The following is a 17,326-nucleotide window of genomic DNA, read 5'->3' as shown; positions in this document are numbered from 1 at the left end:
CGCCATAAAAAAGCCAGACTACGGTTTGCAACTTCACATGGGGAAAAATATCGTACTTTTTGGAGAAATGTCCTCTGGTCTGATGAAACAAAAATAGAAATGTTTGGCCATAATGACTATCGTTATGTTTGGAGGAAAAAAGGGGAGGGCTTGCAAGCCAAAGAACATCACCCCAACCGTGAAGCACGGGGTGGCAGTATCATGTTGTGGGGGTGCTTTGCTACAGGAGGGACTGGTGCACTTCACAAAATAGATGGCATCATGAGGAGGAAAATTATGTGGATATATTGAAGCAACATCTCAAGACATCAGTCAGGAAGTTAAAGCTTGTTGCAAATGGGTCTTCCAAATGGACAATGACCCCGAGCATACTTCCAAAGTTGTGGCAAAATGGCTTTAAGGACAACAAAGTCAAGGTATTGGAGTGGCCATCACAAAGCCCTGACCTTAATCCCATAGAAAATGTGGGCAGAAATAACTGAAAAAGCATGTGCGAGCAAGGAGGCCTACAAACCTGACTCAGTTACACCAGCTCTGTCAGGAGGAATGGGCCAAAATTCACCTAACTTATTGTGGGAAGCTTGTGGAAGGCTACCCTAAACGTTTGACCCAAGTTAAACAATTTAAAGGCAATGCTACCAAATACTAATTGAGTATGTAAACTTCTGACCCACTGGGAATGTGATGAAAGAAATAAAGGCTGAAATAAAGCATTCTCTCTACTATTATTCTGACATTTCACATTCTTAAAATAAAGAGGTGATTCTAACTGACCTAAGACAGGGAATTTTCACTAGAATTAAATGTCAGGAATTGTGAAAACTGAGTTTAAATGTATTTGGCTAAGGTGTATGTAACCTGCCGACTTCAACTGTAACTCATCCCCATATTTGTTTTTCTTCTCTTTTGCACACCAATATTTCTACGTGCACATCCTCATCTGCACATCTATTACACCAGTGTAAATTGCTAAATTGTAATTACTTCGCCACTATTGGCCTATTTATTGCTTTACCTCCTTACTTAATTTGCACACACTGTATACATATTTTCTATTGTGTTATTGACTGTACGTTTGTTTATTCCATTTGTAACTCTGTGTCTTTGTTTTTGTCGCACTGCTTTGCTTTATCTTGGCCAGGTCGCAGTTGTAAATGAGAACTTGTTCTCCACTGGCTTACCTGGTTAAATAAAAGGTGAAATAATAATAAAAAATAAATACAAATAATTCCCTGGGCGTAAGCATGCTGGCTCCATGAGAGCCTCACGCTGCTCAGTTCAGAATTACACTCTGGTTCTATTTTAAAGATTGAGGTGCAGCTCGAGAACAATCGTCTTGCGTTAGCCAAAAGTTACATGTCCAGTGTAGCAGGTAAAACCCCCACTGTTTTCCTGATGCCTCTGTGTAGCTCTTTTGTAATGCGCAACTGAGAAATCACCACTGTTTTTTTGTCACCCGTTAACACTCATACAAATAAATACTTTTTTAAATTTATTTTTTATTTATCCATTATTTTACCAGGTAAGTTGACTGAGAACACGTTCTCATTTGCAGCAACGACCTGGGGAATAGTTACAGGGGAGAGGAGGGGGATGTAAATTGTAAACTGGGGATTATTAGGTGACCGTGATGGTTTGAGGGCCAGATTGGGAATTTAGCCAGGACACCGGGGTTAACACCCCTACTCTTACGATAAGTGCCATGGGATCTTTAATGACCTCAGAGTCAGGACACCCGTTTAACGTCCCATCCGAAAGACAGCACCCTACACAGGGCAGTGTCAATCCCAATCACTGCCCTGGGGCATTGGGATATTTTTTTAGACCAGAGGAAAGAGTGCCTCCTACTGACCCTCCAACACCACTTCCAGCAGCACCTGGTCTCCCATCCAGGAACTGACCAGGACCAACCCTGCTTAGCTTCAGAAGCAAGCCAGCAGTGGTATGCAGGGTGGTATGCTGCATATGCTCCACAGCCTGCATGATGGTGGTAATTTCACTGCTTTGACTTCCTAGAACTGAATGGCCTAGGTTACTCAGCTTGCAATTTTTAAGAAAAGGCTCAAATGAAAATGAAGGGCCTTCTATGTGTGTTGTTGTAATACATTTAAGTTACATTTTAATAAATAAATGCTACATTTACTCCAAAAGGTATTTCTGAATGGAGACTAGTGGAATCTAAGTCAATCTATCTTCTAGAAAACATTAGTTTACATGTTCCCTCAATCCCCATCCCTCCCCTTTAATACTCTCATTACATTTATTTAATTTGGGGCGGCAGGTAGCCTAGAGGTTAAGCGGGTTGGACAAGGACCAGTAACCGAAGGGTCGTTGGTTCGAATCCCCGAGATGACTAGGTGAAAAATCTGTGTAGTCACTATTGTATTAACATGTTGTTACATAGTAAATCAGTAATTGCACAATAATAGAGTGAGTGGAAAAATAAATGCAGGTAAGGTCCAAACTCAGTCATCTCCCAGGGGTGCATGTTTTGGTTTTTGCACTACACAGCTGATTCAAATAATCAACATATCAAGCTTTGATTATTTGAATCAGCTGTGCTTGTGCATAATAATAGTGAAAAAATCAAAACTAATGACATAACACATATGGAATCATGTAGTAACCAAAAAAGTGTTAAACAAGTCTAAATATATTTAATATATGCTGAGCACTATTTTGGCTGCTTTTCCTTCACTCTGCAGTCCAACTCATCCCAAACCATCTCAATTGGGTTGAGGTGGGGGATTGGAGGCCAGGTCATCTGATGCATCACTCGTCTTCTTGGTCAAATAGCTCTTACACAACCTGGAGGTGTGTTGAGTCATTCTCCTGTTGAAAAACAAATGATAGTGGCACTAAGCGCAAACCAGATGTGATGGCGTATTGCTGCAGAATGCTGTGGTAGTCATGCTGGTTAAGTGTACCTTGAATTCTAAATAAATCACTGACAGTGTCACCAGCAAAGCACCGCACACAATCACACCTCCATGCTTCACGGTAGAAACCACACATGTGGAGATCATCCATTCACCTACTCTGGGTCTCACAAAGACGCAGCAGTTGAAACCAAAAAAGATCACATTTGGACTCATCAGACTAAAGGACAGATTTCCACCGGTCTAATGTCCATTACTCGTGTTTCTTAGCCCAAGCAAGTCTCTTCTTATTATTGGGGTCCTTTTGAAGTGGTTTCTTTGCAGCAATTCAACCATGAAGGCCTGATTCATGCAGTCTCCTCTGAACAGTTGATGTTGACATGTGTCTGTTACTTGAGCATTTATTTGGGCTGCAATCAACTCTAATGAACTTATCGTCTGCAGCAGAGGTAACCCTGGGTCTTCCTTTCCAGAGGCGGTCCTCATGAGAGCCAGTTTTTTCATAGCGCTTGATGGTTTTTGCAACTGTACTTTAAGAAATTTTCAAAGTTCTTGAAATTTTCCGCATCGACTGACCTTCATGTCTTAAAGTAATGACGGTTTCTCTTTGCTTATTTGAGCTGTTCTTGCCATAATATGGACTTGGTCTTTTACCAAATAGGGCTATCTTCTGTATACCACCCCTACCTTGTACACAACACAACTGATTGGCTCAAAACGGATTAAGGAAATAAACTCCACTTCTTTAACAAGGCACACCTGTTAATTGAAATGCATTCCAGGTGACAACCTCATGAAGCTGGTTGAGAAAAAGCCAAGAGTGTACAAAGCTGTCATCAAGGCAAAGGGTGGCTACTTTGAATAATCTAAAATATTATTTAGATTTGTTTAACACTTTTTTGGTTACTACATGATTTCATAGTTTTGATGTCTTCACTATTATTCTACAATGTAGAAAATAGTAACAATAAAGAAAAACCCTTGAATGAGTAGGTGTGTTCAAACTTTCGAATGGTACTGTATATTCATTTATTTATTATGTCTCCCCCACGTCTGAAACCAAAGTTGCACCTCTGGTGACAGGTGTATAAAATTGAGGACACAGCCATCACATCTCCATAGATGAATATTGGCAGCAGAGTGGCCTTACTGAAGAGCTAAGTGACTTCAACGTGGCACTGTCATAGGATGCCACCTTTCCAACAAGTCAGTTCGAGCTGCCCCGGTCAACTGTAAGTGCTGTTACGTGAAGTGGTAGGCCACACAAGCTCACAGAACAGGATCGCAGAGTGAATAAAAATCGTCTGTCCTCAGTTACAACACTCACTACCGAGTTCCAAAGTTGCCTCTGGAAGCAACGTCAACACAACAACTGTTCGAAGGGAGCTTCATGAAATGGGTTTCCATGGCGGGGCAACCGCACACAAGCCTAAGATCACCATGTGCAATGCCAAGCGTTGGCTGGAGTGGTGTAAAGCTTGCTGCCAATAGACTCTGGAAACGCATTCGGGAGTGATAAATCATGCTTCAAAATCTGACAGTCCGACAGACGAATCTGTGTTTGGCGGATGAACGCTACCTGCCCGAATGCATAGTGCCAACTGTAAAGTTTGGTGCAGGAGAAATAATGTTTTTATGGTTCTGGCTAAGCCCCTTAGTTCCAGTGAAGGGAAATCTTTACACTACAGCATACAATGACATTCTAGAAGATTATTTCCTTCCAACTTTGTGGCAATATTTTGGGGAAGTCCCTTACCTGTTTCAGCATGACAATGCCCCTGTGCACAAAGCGAGGTCTATACAGAAATGGTCTGTCGAGATTGGTGTAGAATAACTTGACTGGCCTACAAAGAGCCCTGACCTCAACTCCATTGAACACCTTTGGGGTGAATTGGAACGGCGAATGCGAACCAGGCACTAATTGTGTATAGTGTATGTAGAATATTGGCTGTTGGAAACTACAACTCCCTACTACTTTACTGACTTTATTGTCCCTATGGGGAAATTTTGTTGCAGTGTCATGTACACATTTAAAGTGGCGTTTAAATACAAAACAAAATTGACAATACAACTTTCATAACAGTTACATACCAAAATGTTTTTTTAAATAATAATTATAATAAAGAAATATAACTTTTAAAGGGACTAGCCTCCTGGTCTTACGGAGTCGATAGGAACATTAGCCCAAGCTATTTATGAGGGATATCACACCTGGCACCAATGGTTGTCTAGTTCTGTTTTTCCTGCTGAGGGGTGCCCTATACCTGTGCCCAGAGAGGAGTAGTTTAAAGTCCAGCTACAGGGGGCGGCTTGGGTCTAAAATTATTTTATGAGCCTTACGGAGGGCCCTGACCTTAAAGATCTCATCCAGGCCTGTCCGTTTGACTCAAAGTAATTTGCTTGCTGTGGTAATAATCCTTCATATTTATCTAGCTGACAGTGGCATTGCCAAACCAACAAACAATAGAAAAAGTGAAAATAATCTCAATGAAAGATTTGTAAAACAGAGCCAGTATAGTACAGTCTACATTAAAAGATCCCAGCTTTTTGAGTCCAACAGCCACAAAACCAGCCCCCCATCTAAGGAGAAGTCCCGAATGAGTCTCTGTGCCAGAATGTAAGGCTGGATTGTATTGAAGGCAGAAGAAAAGTCAACAAACAGAACCCAGACATGGGATTTGGCTCTAGATGTCTATAGACCATGTTAAGGAGTGTAAGAATGGCATCATCACCTCCTCTGCTAGGCTGATAGGCAAACTGAAATGGGTCGAGAAGCTTCTGGGTGATGCTGAGAATATGACTTTTCATAAGTTTCTCAAGGCATTACATTACTAAGGATGCCAAGGCGACAAGGCGGTAGTCATTCAGCACAGAGTGATTAGGTGCTTTAGGAATGGGTATAATTTAGTTTTTCCACAATACTGGCACGTGTTGCTGGTCAAGTGAGGATTGGAAAATGTCTGTAAAAACACCAGCCAGTTGTTCAGCACAATGCTTTAACACATGTCCACTTATTTTATCTGGGCCGAGGCTTTTGTATGTGTTACATCCCCTGAACAACTTTAAAACATCAGACTGTTTAACAACAACTCTCTCAAACATTTGTAATGATGCTTCCATTTGTTTTTATCTCTGACACAAAGTTGTCTGATTCAAATCTTGAGGAGAAAACATTCAGTTGATTAGCCATGTTCTGGCCCTCATATCCCCCAAGGTCAGCACTGGTTTTTCCCCTGCCTATATGGGGGGCACTATAGCCATGGATTTAATCCCTTGCCAGGCCACCCTTGCGTTTCCTGAGGAGAGGGTCCTCTCCACCCTTTGCTTGTATGCCTCCTTGTCCGCCACTATCTGTCTTTTGATCTCACGTTGTACATCTCTTAAAGCATGTCTATCACCCCCAGCATAAACTGATCTCACGTTGTACATCTCTTAAAGCCTGTCTATCACCCTCAGCATAAACTGCCTTCTTCCTATTAAGTAGTGATTTTAGATGTTTTGATACCCAAGGCGTATTGTTAAGGAAGATTTTACAGGTTTTAGGAGGCACAACTGACTCAACACAGAAGTTCACATAGTCTGAAACAACACCTGTGAGTTCATCAAGATCAGAGCTGCTGTCCTCAAATACCTCTCACATAGTACAGTCCAAACACCCCTGGAGACCAAATACCTCCCACATAGTACAGTCAAAACACCCCTGGAGACCAAATACCTCCCACATAGTACAGTCCAAACACCCCTGGAGACCAAATACCTCCCACATAGTACAGTCAAAACACCCCTGGAGACCAAATACCTCCCACATAGTACAGTCCAAACACCCCTGGAGACAAGTGATACTGTTGTCATTCCAGATCTGGACAGTTTTAACTGTGGGTTTCTCCCTCTCCAGGAGCCGACAGTAGGTTGGCCTGAGGTAGACCACATTGTGGTCTGATGTCCCCAGGGGAGGTCTGGTGGTGGCAGAGAACGCATATGGTATTGTCCCATGGCACAAATCAAGAGTTCTATTTTTCCCAGTGTGACATTTCATATACTGGTGGTATTTGCGCAGGACTTTGTGCAAGGTACAGTTGTTAAAATCCCCTAAAATAAATTTGGGTGCGTCGGGGGAGATGGATTCCAGTTTCTGTGACAGATTATAAATAATCTCTGATGCCTTTGTTATATTAGCTTTAGATTGAATGTACACAACGGTAACAAACAATTGGGGGAACTCACGGGTGCAGAGAGCAAAGTCGCAGTGACACAGACAGCAGTTCAATGTCGGGGGTACAGAGAGTCTCTCTTACCAGGATCCATTTACACCACTGGTCCCTGACAAGCAGGCAGATGCCCCCGTCGTGAAGTTTCCCTGTGACTGTCAGATCATGGTCCGCTCTGACCAGAGTGAACCCGGCCGGCTCCTCTTCTCTGTACGGGACTCTGTCATCCAGCCAAGTCTCAGTAAACGCCAGCAAACAGGCCTCCCGATATTCGTGTTGGAAGTGCAAATTCGCTGACAGCTCATCCGCTTTCCCCCTCAGTGACTGGGCATTAATCAGCAAGGTGGTGGGTAAGGGAAGTTTGTTCTTCGATTTTTTAAAGTCTTTGTCTGATTCCCCCGCGTTTTCCACATTTGCATTTGGGTTTGTAATCCATTCGCAGACAATCAGGGATTAGATGGGCCATTGGGATATCCACAGCGTTTGTGTTTGAGTTGCATTGTAGTAAGAACCCTTTGCTGTATTGGATTCCGCTGCCAGCAGCATCGCTCAGTTTGGAATTTGTTCAGATTTCTCTCTACAGAAACTGCACATTGAGCTCACAGGAAAAAAACAGAATGAAATAGAATTCAAATAATTGAACTGACGTCGGTCAATTTGTAATAATTGGAATAGGGTGCCATTTGGGGCGTGCCCCCTCCGCCTGGTTCAGTCACCACTCACGTGTTTGTGCAGGAAGCCGCGGATGCGGGGCAGGTCCGGGTAGAAGCTGTTCCGCACCACGATCTGCAGCCAGCGGATCCGCACCTCAGCGTTCATCTCATCCAGCTGGGCCGAGTAGCAGCGTGACAACTGACCCATAACCTCTGACACACACAAACAAGCATCCCATCACTCTCTGGGGTAGCTTGATTTATGCAACATTTCACTTGGTACAACGGAACCAATGGAATAGTCCCAAAAGATGCAGAAATACACAGCGCTCATGTGTTTGAAGCCAGGGCCCGTATAAATAAAGCAGAGTAGGAGTGCTGATCTAGGATCAGGTCCCCCCGTCCATGTCTTACTTATTATTATCTGAAAGGAAAAGCATATCCTAAATCACTCCTACAGCAACACGCTGGTCTGGTACCTACCATGTGGGAGGGGCGAGCGGTCCTAGAGTAACACGCTGGCCTGGTACCTACCGTGTGAGAGGGGCGAGCGGTCCTACAGTAACACGCTGGTCTGGTACCTACCGTGTTAGAGGGGCGAGCGATCCTACAGTAACACGATGGTCTGGTACCTACCGTGTGAGAGGGGAGAGCGGTCCTACAGTAACACGATGGCCTAGTACCTACCGTGTGAGAGGGGCGAGCGGTCCTACAGTAACACAATGGTCTGGTACCTACCGTGTGAGAGGGGCGAGCGGTCCAACAGTCTGTCCAGGAAGAGAACGGTCTGGAAGGTGCTCCAAGAGGAGAGGTTAAAGTTTGCGATGGCCTCAGGGTCCGGGGGTTCGCTGGCCCACAGGTCACACAGACTCTGGACGGGACCGGTCAGAACCCCCCCGGCCGAGAGGTCCGGTTCGCACAGAGGGGGGCCACAAGCGTTCAGCCACCGCTCAAACTCCAACCCTGAGAGGGAGAAGAGAGAGGAACAAATATACACCTTTTCAGTTCTGTGGGTTCACACAAAAACAGAGAATAATTTGACAATGCTATCCAGCACTTGAACAAGTTTGGTGGAAGAAAATGTCCTTTTCCCATGTACTGGTAATGTGAGTGACAGACTCACCCTCTCTCTGTGCCACACAGCTCTCCTTCAGCTCCGGGAAGAAGCACAAGAAGAAATCGAGCAGGTCCTGGGCCACAACACTGCTGAACTTAAACTGCTCTATGTAGGCCTGAGAGAACATGACACACTTTCAAGTGATGTGGTGTGTCTGTGTGTGTGTGTGTGTGTGTGTATCTGTGTGTTCATGCGCTTACCCTCAGGAAGCTGTCGAAGCGCTTGACATTGCCACAGAGTTGAGAGAGGTACGAGACGAAGCAAAAGCCTTTCTCATAAGTGAACAAGTTCATCAGACTACTGGGATTAATACCTAAGGGAAGACAAGAAACAGACGAGGGAGAGAAAATGAAAGACAAGGAAACAGAGTTGTCCTCATTTAAAAAATAACATTTTATTTGTGAAGCACAATTACACAGACTATATGTGTGTGTGCGTGCATTTATCCACCAACAGTGAGGAGAACAAGTATTTGATAACCTGCAAAATCGGCAGTGTTACCTACTTACAAAGCATGTAGAGGTCTGTCATTTTTATCATAGGTACACTTCAACTGTGAGAGACGGAATCTAAAACACAAATCCAGAAAATAACATTGTACGATTTTTAAGTAATTAATTAGCATTTTATTGCGTGACATACAGTGCCTTGCGAAAGTATTCGGCCCCCTTGAACTTTGCGACCTTTTGCCACATTTCAGGCTTCAAACATAAAGATATAAAACTGTATTTTTTTTGTGAAGAATCAACAACAAGTGGGACACAATCATGAAGTGGAACGACATTTATTGGATATTTCAAACTTTTTTAACAAATCAAAAACTGAAAAATTGGGCGTGCAAAATTATTCAGCCCCCTTAAGTTAATTCTTTGTAGCGCCACCTTTTGCTGCGATTACAGCTGTAAGTCGCTTGGGGTATGTCTCTATCAGTTTTGTACATCGAGAGACTGAAATTTTTTCCCATTCCTCCTTGCAAAACAGCTCGAGCTCAGTGAGGTTGGATGGAGAGCATTTGTGAACAGCAGTTTTCAGTTCTTTCCACAGATTCTCAATTGGATTCAGGTCTGGACTTTGACTTGGCCATTCTAACACCTGGATATGTTTATTTTTGAACCATTCCATTGTAGATTTTGCTTTATGTTTTGGATCATTGTCTTGTTGGAAGACAAATCTCCGTCCCAGTCTCAGGTCTTTTGCAGACTCCATCAGGTTTTCTTCCAGAATGGTCCTGTATTTGGCTCCATCCATCTTCCCATCAATTTTAACCATCTTCCCTGTCCCTGCTGAAGAAAAGCAGGCCCAAACCATGATGCTGCCACCACCATGTTTGACAGTGTGTTCAGGGTGATGAGCTGTGTTGCTTTTACGCCAAACATAACGTTTTGCATTGTTGCCAAAAAGTTCAATTTTGGTTTCGTCTGACCAGAGCACCTTCTTCCACATGTTTGGTGTGTCTCCCAGGTGGCTTGTGGCAAACTTTAAACGACACTTTTTATGGATATATTTAAGAAATGGCTTTCTTCTTGCCACTCTTCCATAAAGGCCAGATTTGTGCAATATACGACTGATTGTTGTCCTATGGACAGAGTCTCCCACCTCAGCTGTAGATCTCTGCAGTTCATCCAGAGTGATCATGGGCCTCTTGGCTGCATCTCTGATCAGTCTTCTCCTTGTATGAGCTGAAAGTTTAGAGGGACGGCCAGGTCTTGGTAGATTTGCAGAGGTCTGATACTCCTTCCATTTCAATATTATCGCTTGCACAGTGCTCCTTGGGATGTTTAAAGCTTGGGAAATCTTTTTGTATCCAAATCCGGCTTTAAACTTCTTCACAACAGTATCTCGGACCTGCCTGGTGTGTTCCTTGTTCTTCATGATGCTCTCTGCGCTTTTAACGGACCTCTGAGACTATCACAGTGCAGGTGCATTTATACAGAGACTTGATTACACACAGGTGGATTGTATTTATCATCATTAGTCATTTAGGTCAACATTGGATCATTCAGAGATCCTCACTGAACTTCTGGAGAGAGTTTGCTGCACTGAAAGTAAAGGGGCTGAATAATTTTGCACACCCAATTTTTCAGTTTTTGATTTGTTAAAAAACTTTGAATTATCCAATAAATGTCGTTCCACTTCATGATTGTGTCCCACTTGTTGTTGATTCTTCACAAAAAAATACAGTTTTATATCTTTATGTTTGAAGCCTGAAATGTGGCAAAAGGTCGCAAAGTTCAAGGGGGCCGAATACTTTCGCAAGGCACTGTAAGTATTTGATACATCAGAAAAGCAGAACTTAATATTTGGTACAGAAACCTTTGTTTGCAATTACAGAGATCATTAGTTTCCTGTAGTTCTTGACCAGGTTTGCACACACTGCAGCAGGGATTATGGCCCACTCCTCCATACAGACCTTCTCCAGATCCTTCAGGTTTCAGGGCTTACACGGGGCAATACGGACTTTCAGCTCCCTCCAAAGATTTTCTATTGGGTTCAGGTCTGGATGGTGTTCTTGGGGTTGTACTCATCCTTCTTCTTCCTACAAACACGGCGAGTGGAGTTTAGACCAAAAAGCTCTATTTTTGTCTCATCAGACCACATGACCTTCTCCCACTCCTCCTCTGGATCATCCAGATGGTCATTGGCAAACTTCAGACGGGCCTGGACATGCGCTGGCTTGAGCAGGGGGACCTTGCGTGCGCTGCAGGATTTTAATCCATGACGGCGTAGTGTGTTACTAATGGTTTTCTTTGAGACTGCGGTCCCAGCTCTCTTCAGGTCATTGACCAGGTCCTGCTGTGTAGTTCTGGGCAGATCCCTCACCTTCCTCATGATCATTGATGCCCCACGAGGTGAGATCTTGCATGGAGCCCCAGACCGAGGGTGATTGACCGATTGATCTTGAACTTCTACCATTTTCTAATAATTGCGCCAACAGTTGTTGCCTTCTCACCAAGCTGCTTAACTATTGTCCTATAGCCCATCCCAGTCTTGTGCAGGTCTACAATTGTATCCCTGATGTCCTTACACAGCTCTCTGGTCTTGGCCATTGGAGAGGTTGGAGTCTGTTTGATTGAGTGTGTGGACAGGTGTCTTTTATACAGGTAACGAGTTCAAACAGGTGCAGTTAATACAGGTAATGAGTGGAGAACAGGAGGGCTTCTTAAAGAAAAATGAACAGGTCTGTGAGAGCCGGAATTCTTACTGGTTGGTATGTGATCAAGTACTTATGTCATGCAATAAAATGCAAATGAATTACTTAAAAATCATACATTGTGTTTTTCTGGATTTGTGTTTTAGATTCCGTCTCTCACAGTTGTAGTGTACCTATGACACAAATTACAGACCTCTACATGCTTTGTAAGTAGAAAAACCTGCAAAATTGGCAGTGTATAAAATACTTGTTCTCCCCACTGTATCACCCCTACCTGGCTCAAATTTGACCTGCAGCTTGCTGACAGGGTTGTTGTCTCCTAGGAGACGCATCTGTCTATGCAGGGCGTCTAGACGGAACACCGTCTCCAGACAGGTGAAGGCCTCACCTTGGGAAACACAGGGATGAGGGATTAGCTGTTGGCATGTTTGTTTGTGTGTGTGTCTGTCTGTAGTGATACACCTCTGTACTTAGGTGTGTATGCTGTATATACACACCATATGCACCATGTGGGGTGGCAGGTAGCCTAGTGGTTAGAACGTTGGGCCAGTAACTGAAAGGTTGCTGGATCGAATCCCCGAGATGACAAGGGAAACATCTGTCGTTCTGCGCCTGAACAAGGCAGTTAACCCACTGTTCCCCGGTAGGCCATCATTTTAAATAAGCATTTGTTCTTAACTTTTTTTTATATATATATGCCTTTGTGCCTAGGTGTGTGTGTGAGCGTGCGTATGTATACACACCGTAGGCCTCGGTAGTGATGCGTCTCTGTGCGTAGGTGGCCAGTCCCTCGCTCAGCCACATCTCTTCCCAGGTGGCGTTGGTGACCGCGTTGCCGAACCAGCCATGGGCAATCTCGTGGATGACGTCGATCAGCAGGAACTCCCGGCTCTCCAGGATGGAGGAGATGATGAAGGTGAGGCAGGGGTTCTCCATGGCCACGATGGGGAACGACGGAGGCAGGAACACTATGTCGTACCTGTGTGTGACCAGGGTGGCGGAATGATACGAGGCTTGTCGTGTGGTTAATTCAGGACTGCTTCCAATATTACACACTATTCCTTATATAGTGCAATACTATTGATGTCAAACGAAGTGCACTATATAAGAATTAGGGTGAAAGTAGTGCACCAGATAGGGAACACGGTGCCATTTGGGACACAGGCCGGGAAGTGCATTGAAATTCAATGAATGAATTATACAACTCTCATTTGGACATAACAGAACTTTTTCAATGTATGAGTAGACATGAAGTGTACCTCCTCAATTGACTGAGTGGGACAGTTTTCTGGTTTGTTCTCTTTTATAGTATGTTTTGTATGGTTTCAGCTCCATCTTCCATCTCCCTAGCATGACTTAAAAGCCCTGTAAAGTTAACAATTCATGTAAACTTGTAGATATGGAGAATTTGTATCTGTAACTGCGAACACTGTACAATTTAAATCTGAAGACTGTCTAGCCATGTGAATTTGGCACTTACTGTAAGTGTATTTTGGGGATTGTGTGTGTTCTGTCAGAGGCCGTGGACAAACATAGACACTCCAACTTACCCAGACCTAAGGGATAGAGTAGCTGAAGTATGTTTTATGCATAAGTATGTCACAAAAACTTGACCTGTACCCTTCATGCATTGTTCTATATTTGATGTTGAGATTCTTTGTGTGAGGCAAAAATAAATGTATTGCTCTAACCTTCCCCACACATAGGGTCCGAAGAGGTCCTCGGCCACATTCAGCCAACGCTCCACGCTACCCCCTAGCTTGCTCACAGCACAGGTCAGTACACACGGCTCTGCCCACACCCGGCTCCTGCCAGAGGAAGATAGCCGGGATGTATTCTTTAGTGCAAACCATAGCAAAAACATTTACAACAAAAATGTTTCTTATAGGTAGGTCCCTCCCAGTTTCGGGTCGTTTGATTCCATTTGGTTCCTAGTGAGGTGAAACATTTCCCCTATAGATAGATAATAAAAATGACATGCTATGTGGGTGATTCCACGCCAGCCCACTCTGGAAACGTGATGTACTTGTAGAGTTCATGGTTTTAAACAATATCTCTAAAAATGAACAAGATCAAAACGGGTAATTGAGATATTCCTATTTTTTAAAAGTTGAATACATTTGTGACATTTCAGGATCTAGACATACTCCATATTTTAGAGCACACTATAAGCAGCATAATGACTCCAAGATGTTGTCTGTATCATGTACGGTTCACAGATCATAGGGTCTTACAGTATAATGACTACAAGATGTTGTCTGTATCATGTACGGTTCACAGATCATAGGGTCTTACAGTATAATGACTACAAGATGTTGTCTGTACGATTCACACATCATAGGGTCTTACAGTATAATGACACCAAGATGTTGTCTGTATCATGTACGGTTCACACATCATAGGGTCTTACAGTATAATGACTCCAAGATGTTGTCTGTATCATGTACGGTTCACAGATCATAGGGTCTTACAGTATAATGACTCCAAGATGTATCATCTACAGTTCACACATCATAGGGTCTTACAGTATAATGACACCAAGATGTTGTCTGTATCATGTACAATTCACACATCATAGGGTCTTACAGTATAATGACTCCAAGATGTTGTCTGTATCATGTACGGTTCACAGATCATAGGGTCTTACAGTATAATGACACCAAGATGTATCATCTACGGTTCACACATCATAGGGTCTTACAGTATAATGACACCAAGATGTTGTCTGTATCATGTACGGTTCACACATCATAGGGTCTTACAGGAGGGCATGTATAGGTCTAAAATGCCACTTACATCGTGATTTTTGAAAAATAGTTTGTGATACAGATGTAAAAAGCACATTGAACATCCTTCCTCCCAATTAAGTTTTTATGTGAGAATTGCCAGAACAATCTGAGACACCAAAAATATTTACTGTCCACGCTGGCGTGGAATCGGCCCCTTGCATGTGAAAATCTCATGTGATGCTGCTGATTTGGTCACTATTGCAAATATGTGAAGGTCTGGACATTGACACATGATAATATGCAGAAGCATAGCACCAGTATAGGGGCATCAAACTCAAGTCCTAGAGTGCCACAGTGTCAGCTGGATGTTGTTCTTTCCTTTATATTGGTGTCCGATTTACACCTAGGAAACAATGGTGTGTGGACTTCCTTACTAATCAATGACTTCATTTATCAATTAAAAGGTAAGGGAGGAATGACAACCAACAGTAACTGCGGGCCTCAAGGTCTGGAGTTTGACACATTCATGACAAAAGGTTGCATCACAATAATATCTCTAATACAGTATCTTTCTCCAGAAGTCGACACTCCTCATTCACCACTTCTCACAAATCTTAAAGCTTTGGATTGGTGGAGGCATTGGCTAGTTGGAGTGTCCACGATATATGCCAGTCATTTCCTTTCAAATCAGTGAAGGGATGGGAAATACTGCTTAATATTCATGTACTGGACCTCGGTCAGGTCACTCCCACTGACCTGGGGCCAATGTCGACGTGCTGCAGGTCTCCTGCCACCAGTGCCACCAGGTAGGCTGGGACGGGGTACTCCATGGAGAACTGGAACACCCTGTCCTGCTTGGAGTAGGCACTGCGGGAGGCACTCATCAACACCGTCACACCTTCCGGCACCTGCACACACACACACACACAAACAGGCTCACAGACATGTACGTACACACACAGACATGGACGTACACACGCTAGCACAGAAACATATTATCAAACTCATTTTGACAAAGGGAGATTATGTTAAATCAGGAGTTTCACAGGAAAATGGGTGCTAACGAGACAACAGAAGGGAAAGTGAGATGTAGATTGTAAAAAGCAGGATGAGATTAAAGAAACAGTGGTGTAATTCTATAAAAGCCATTTTATTTAGACAAAACAGATTAAAATGGAGAGAAACCAAGACAGAGGGTGGGAGCAAATAAACCAGATTAAGATTACAACAAAGTGAGATTAACGGGGTGAAAGGGAGATTATGACAAGAGATTAGCATTGGGAATTATATTAAAACGCCAAGTGAGATTTACAGTGTGTTTTTTTCTTTATTTAACTTTTACTTATTTCGGGAAACACATTGAGACCAGTGTCTCAATTCTCATGAGGACAACAATACAACAAATACAAAATTATCAGCAAAAATGTAATAAACTACAAATGACAGAATTAACACTACAGTTTGAAACACCACAAATACAATTATTTACATTCAATCAAAAACAGTGGGGTGAATGAGAATGAAAAACGTAGAGAAAGACAGGTAGACATAGACAGATCAACAGAGCAATGCAAAGCTGATATCACCGAGCCAGGGTTTTCTTACCAGTGATGTTGTGGTAAAATAAAAAGGTGATTGACCACCCCAGTTGGTGGCCAACCCAGTGGGTACAAATTCTTATATCTGATAGGTCGTCTCTGAATATACAGTGAGGAAAAAAAGTATTTGATCCCCGGCTGATTTTGTACGTTTGCCCACTGACAAAGAAATTATCAGTCTATAATTTTAATGGTAGGTTTATTTGAACAGTGAGAGACAGAATAACAACAAAAAAATCCAGAAAAACACATGTCAAAAATGTTATAAATTGATTTACATTTTAATGAGGGAAATAAGTATTTGACCCCTACTGCAAAACATGACTTAGTACTTGGTGGCAAAACCCTTGTTGGCAATCACAATCAATATTTATGCAACCCCCATAAATATTTGTCTATTTTCATATAATCTCAGTGATCATTGTCCCATAGTATGGTATTAGATATGAAACAGCAACATACTAATCCTCATTTAATTAAAAAGATACATTTTTAAAAGATTTTACATGTTCTACTCTGATTTAGTCACGGTCTCCTGTATTCCTGACACTGAGTTGGGTCTAGAAAATATATCCTCCATATTTATTCCTCTGGAAGATAAACATGCCCCTTTTAAACAATTCAGAGTCAAAGATAGATTGAACCTTTGGTTTTCTTTGGAATTACCTGTGCTCATTCAGAGGAGAAATCAGGCCTGGGCCAAAGCAAAGAAAACTGACTGTAATCTTTCAGACAATTGAGAAAAATATGTACCATCTGAATTAACAATGCTAAATCAAGCTACTTTTTAAGCTCTGTCTCTCTGACTCTGCTGGTGATCCTTCTAAATGTTGGAAAACAGTAAATGTACTGAAGAGTACAAAATCCTCTTCGTACCTGCCTAAGTTCTGACTCTGGCATCATAATTGAGAAGAGATAAGTTATGCTTTTAAATCATCATTTTATCTCTGCAGGCTTTCTATTTGAGAGAAACGGTGGTGTAGTTGACTCT

The 17,326-nt window shown here is 42.7% G+C and overlaps 1 protein-coding gene across 2 annotated transcripts in view; it reads right to left on the bottom strand.

Annotated features, from left to right (window-relative positions):
* rnpepl1 (arginyl aminopeptidase like 1) overlaps positions 1 to 17,326 on the bottom strand; it is a 40,358-nt gene that overhangs the window by 5,564 nt on the left and 17,468 nt on the right. The window contains exons 3-11 of one of the 2 annotated variants that reach the window (XR_016492591.1): positions 15,494 to 15,645; positions 13,700 to 13,816; positions 12,752 to 12,987; positions 12,283 to 12,396; positions 9,058 to 9,170; positions 8,864 to 8,972; positions 8,479 to 8,703; positions 7,811 to 7,953; positions 7,175 to 7,673 (exon numbers count right to left, since the gene is read on the bottom strand). Coding sequence is in view for 1 of the 2 variants with exons in the window: in XM_021587254.3 (XP_021442929.1) it covers positions 7,811 to 7,953; positions 8,479 to 8,703; positions 8,864 to 8,972; positions 9,058 to 9,170; positions 12,283 to 12,396; positions 12,752 to 12,987; positions 13,700 to 13,816; positions 15,494 to 15,645 (1,209 nt within the window). In the remaining variant the exon portion in view is untranslated. The remainder of the gene's footprint in view (positions 1 to 7,174; positions 7,674 to 7,810; positions 7,954 to 8,478; positions 8,704 to 8,863; positions 8,973 to 9,057; positions 9,171 to 12,282; positions 12,397 to 12,751; positions 12,988 to 13,699; positions 13,817 to 15,493; positions 15,646 to 17,326) is intronic. The other variant, XM_021587254.3, reaches the window with a different exon arrangement.

Source organism: Oncorhynchus mykiss, chromosome 27 (genome assembly GCF_057628025.1).
Source record: "Oncorhynchus mykiss isolate SJ-2025 chromosome 27, ASM5762802v1, whole genome shotgun sequence".
In the NCBI taxonomy this organism is placed as follows: Eukaryota; Metazoa; Chordata; class Actinopteri; order Salmoniformes; family Salmonidae; genus Oncorhynchus; species Oncorhynchus mykiss.
Note: the sequence above shows the minus strand (reverse complement) of the source record. Positions and strands in the feature narration are given on the sequence as shown.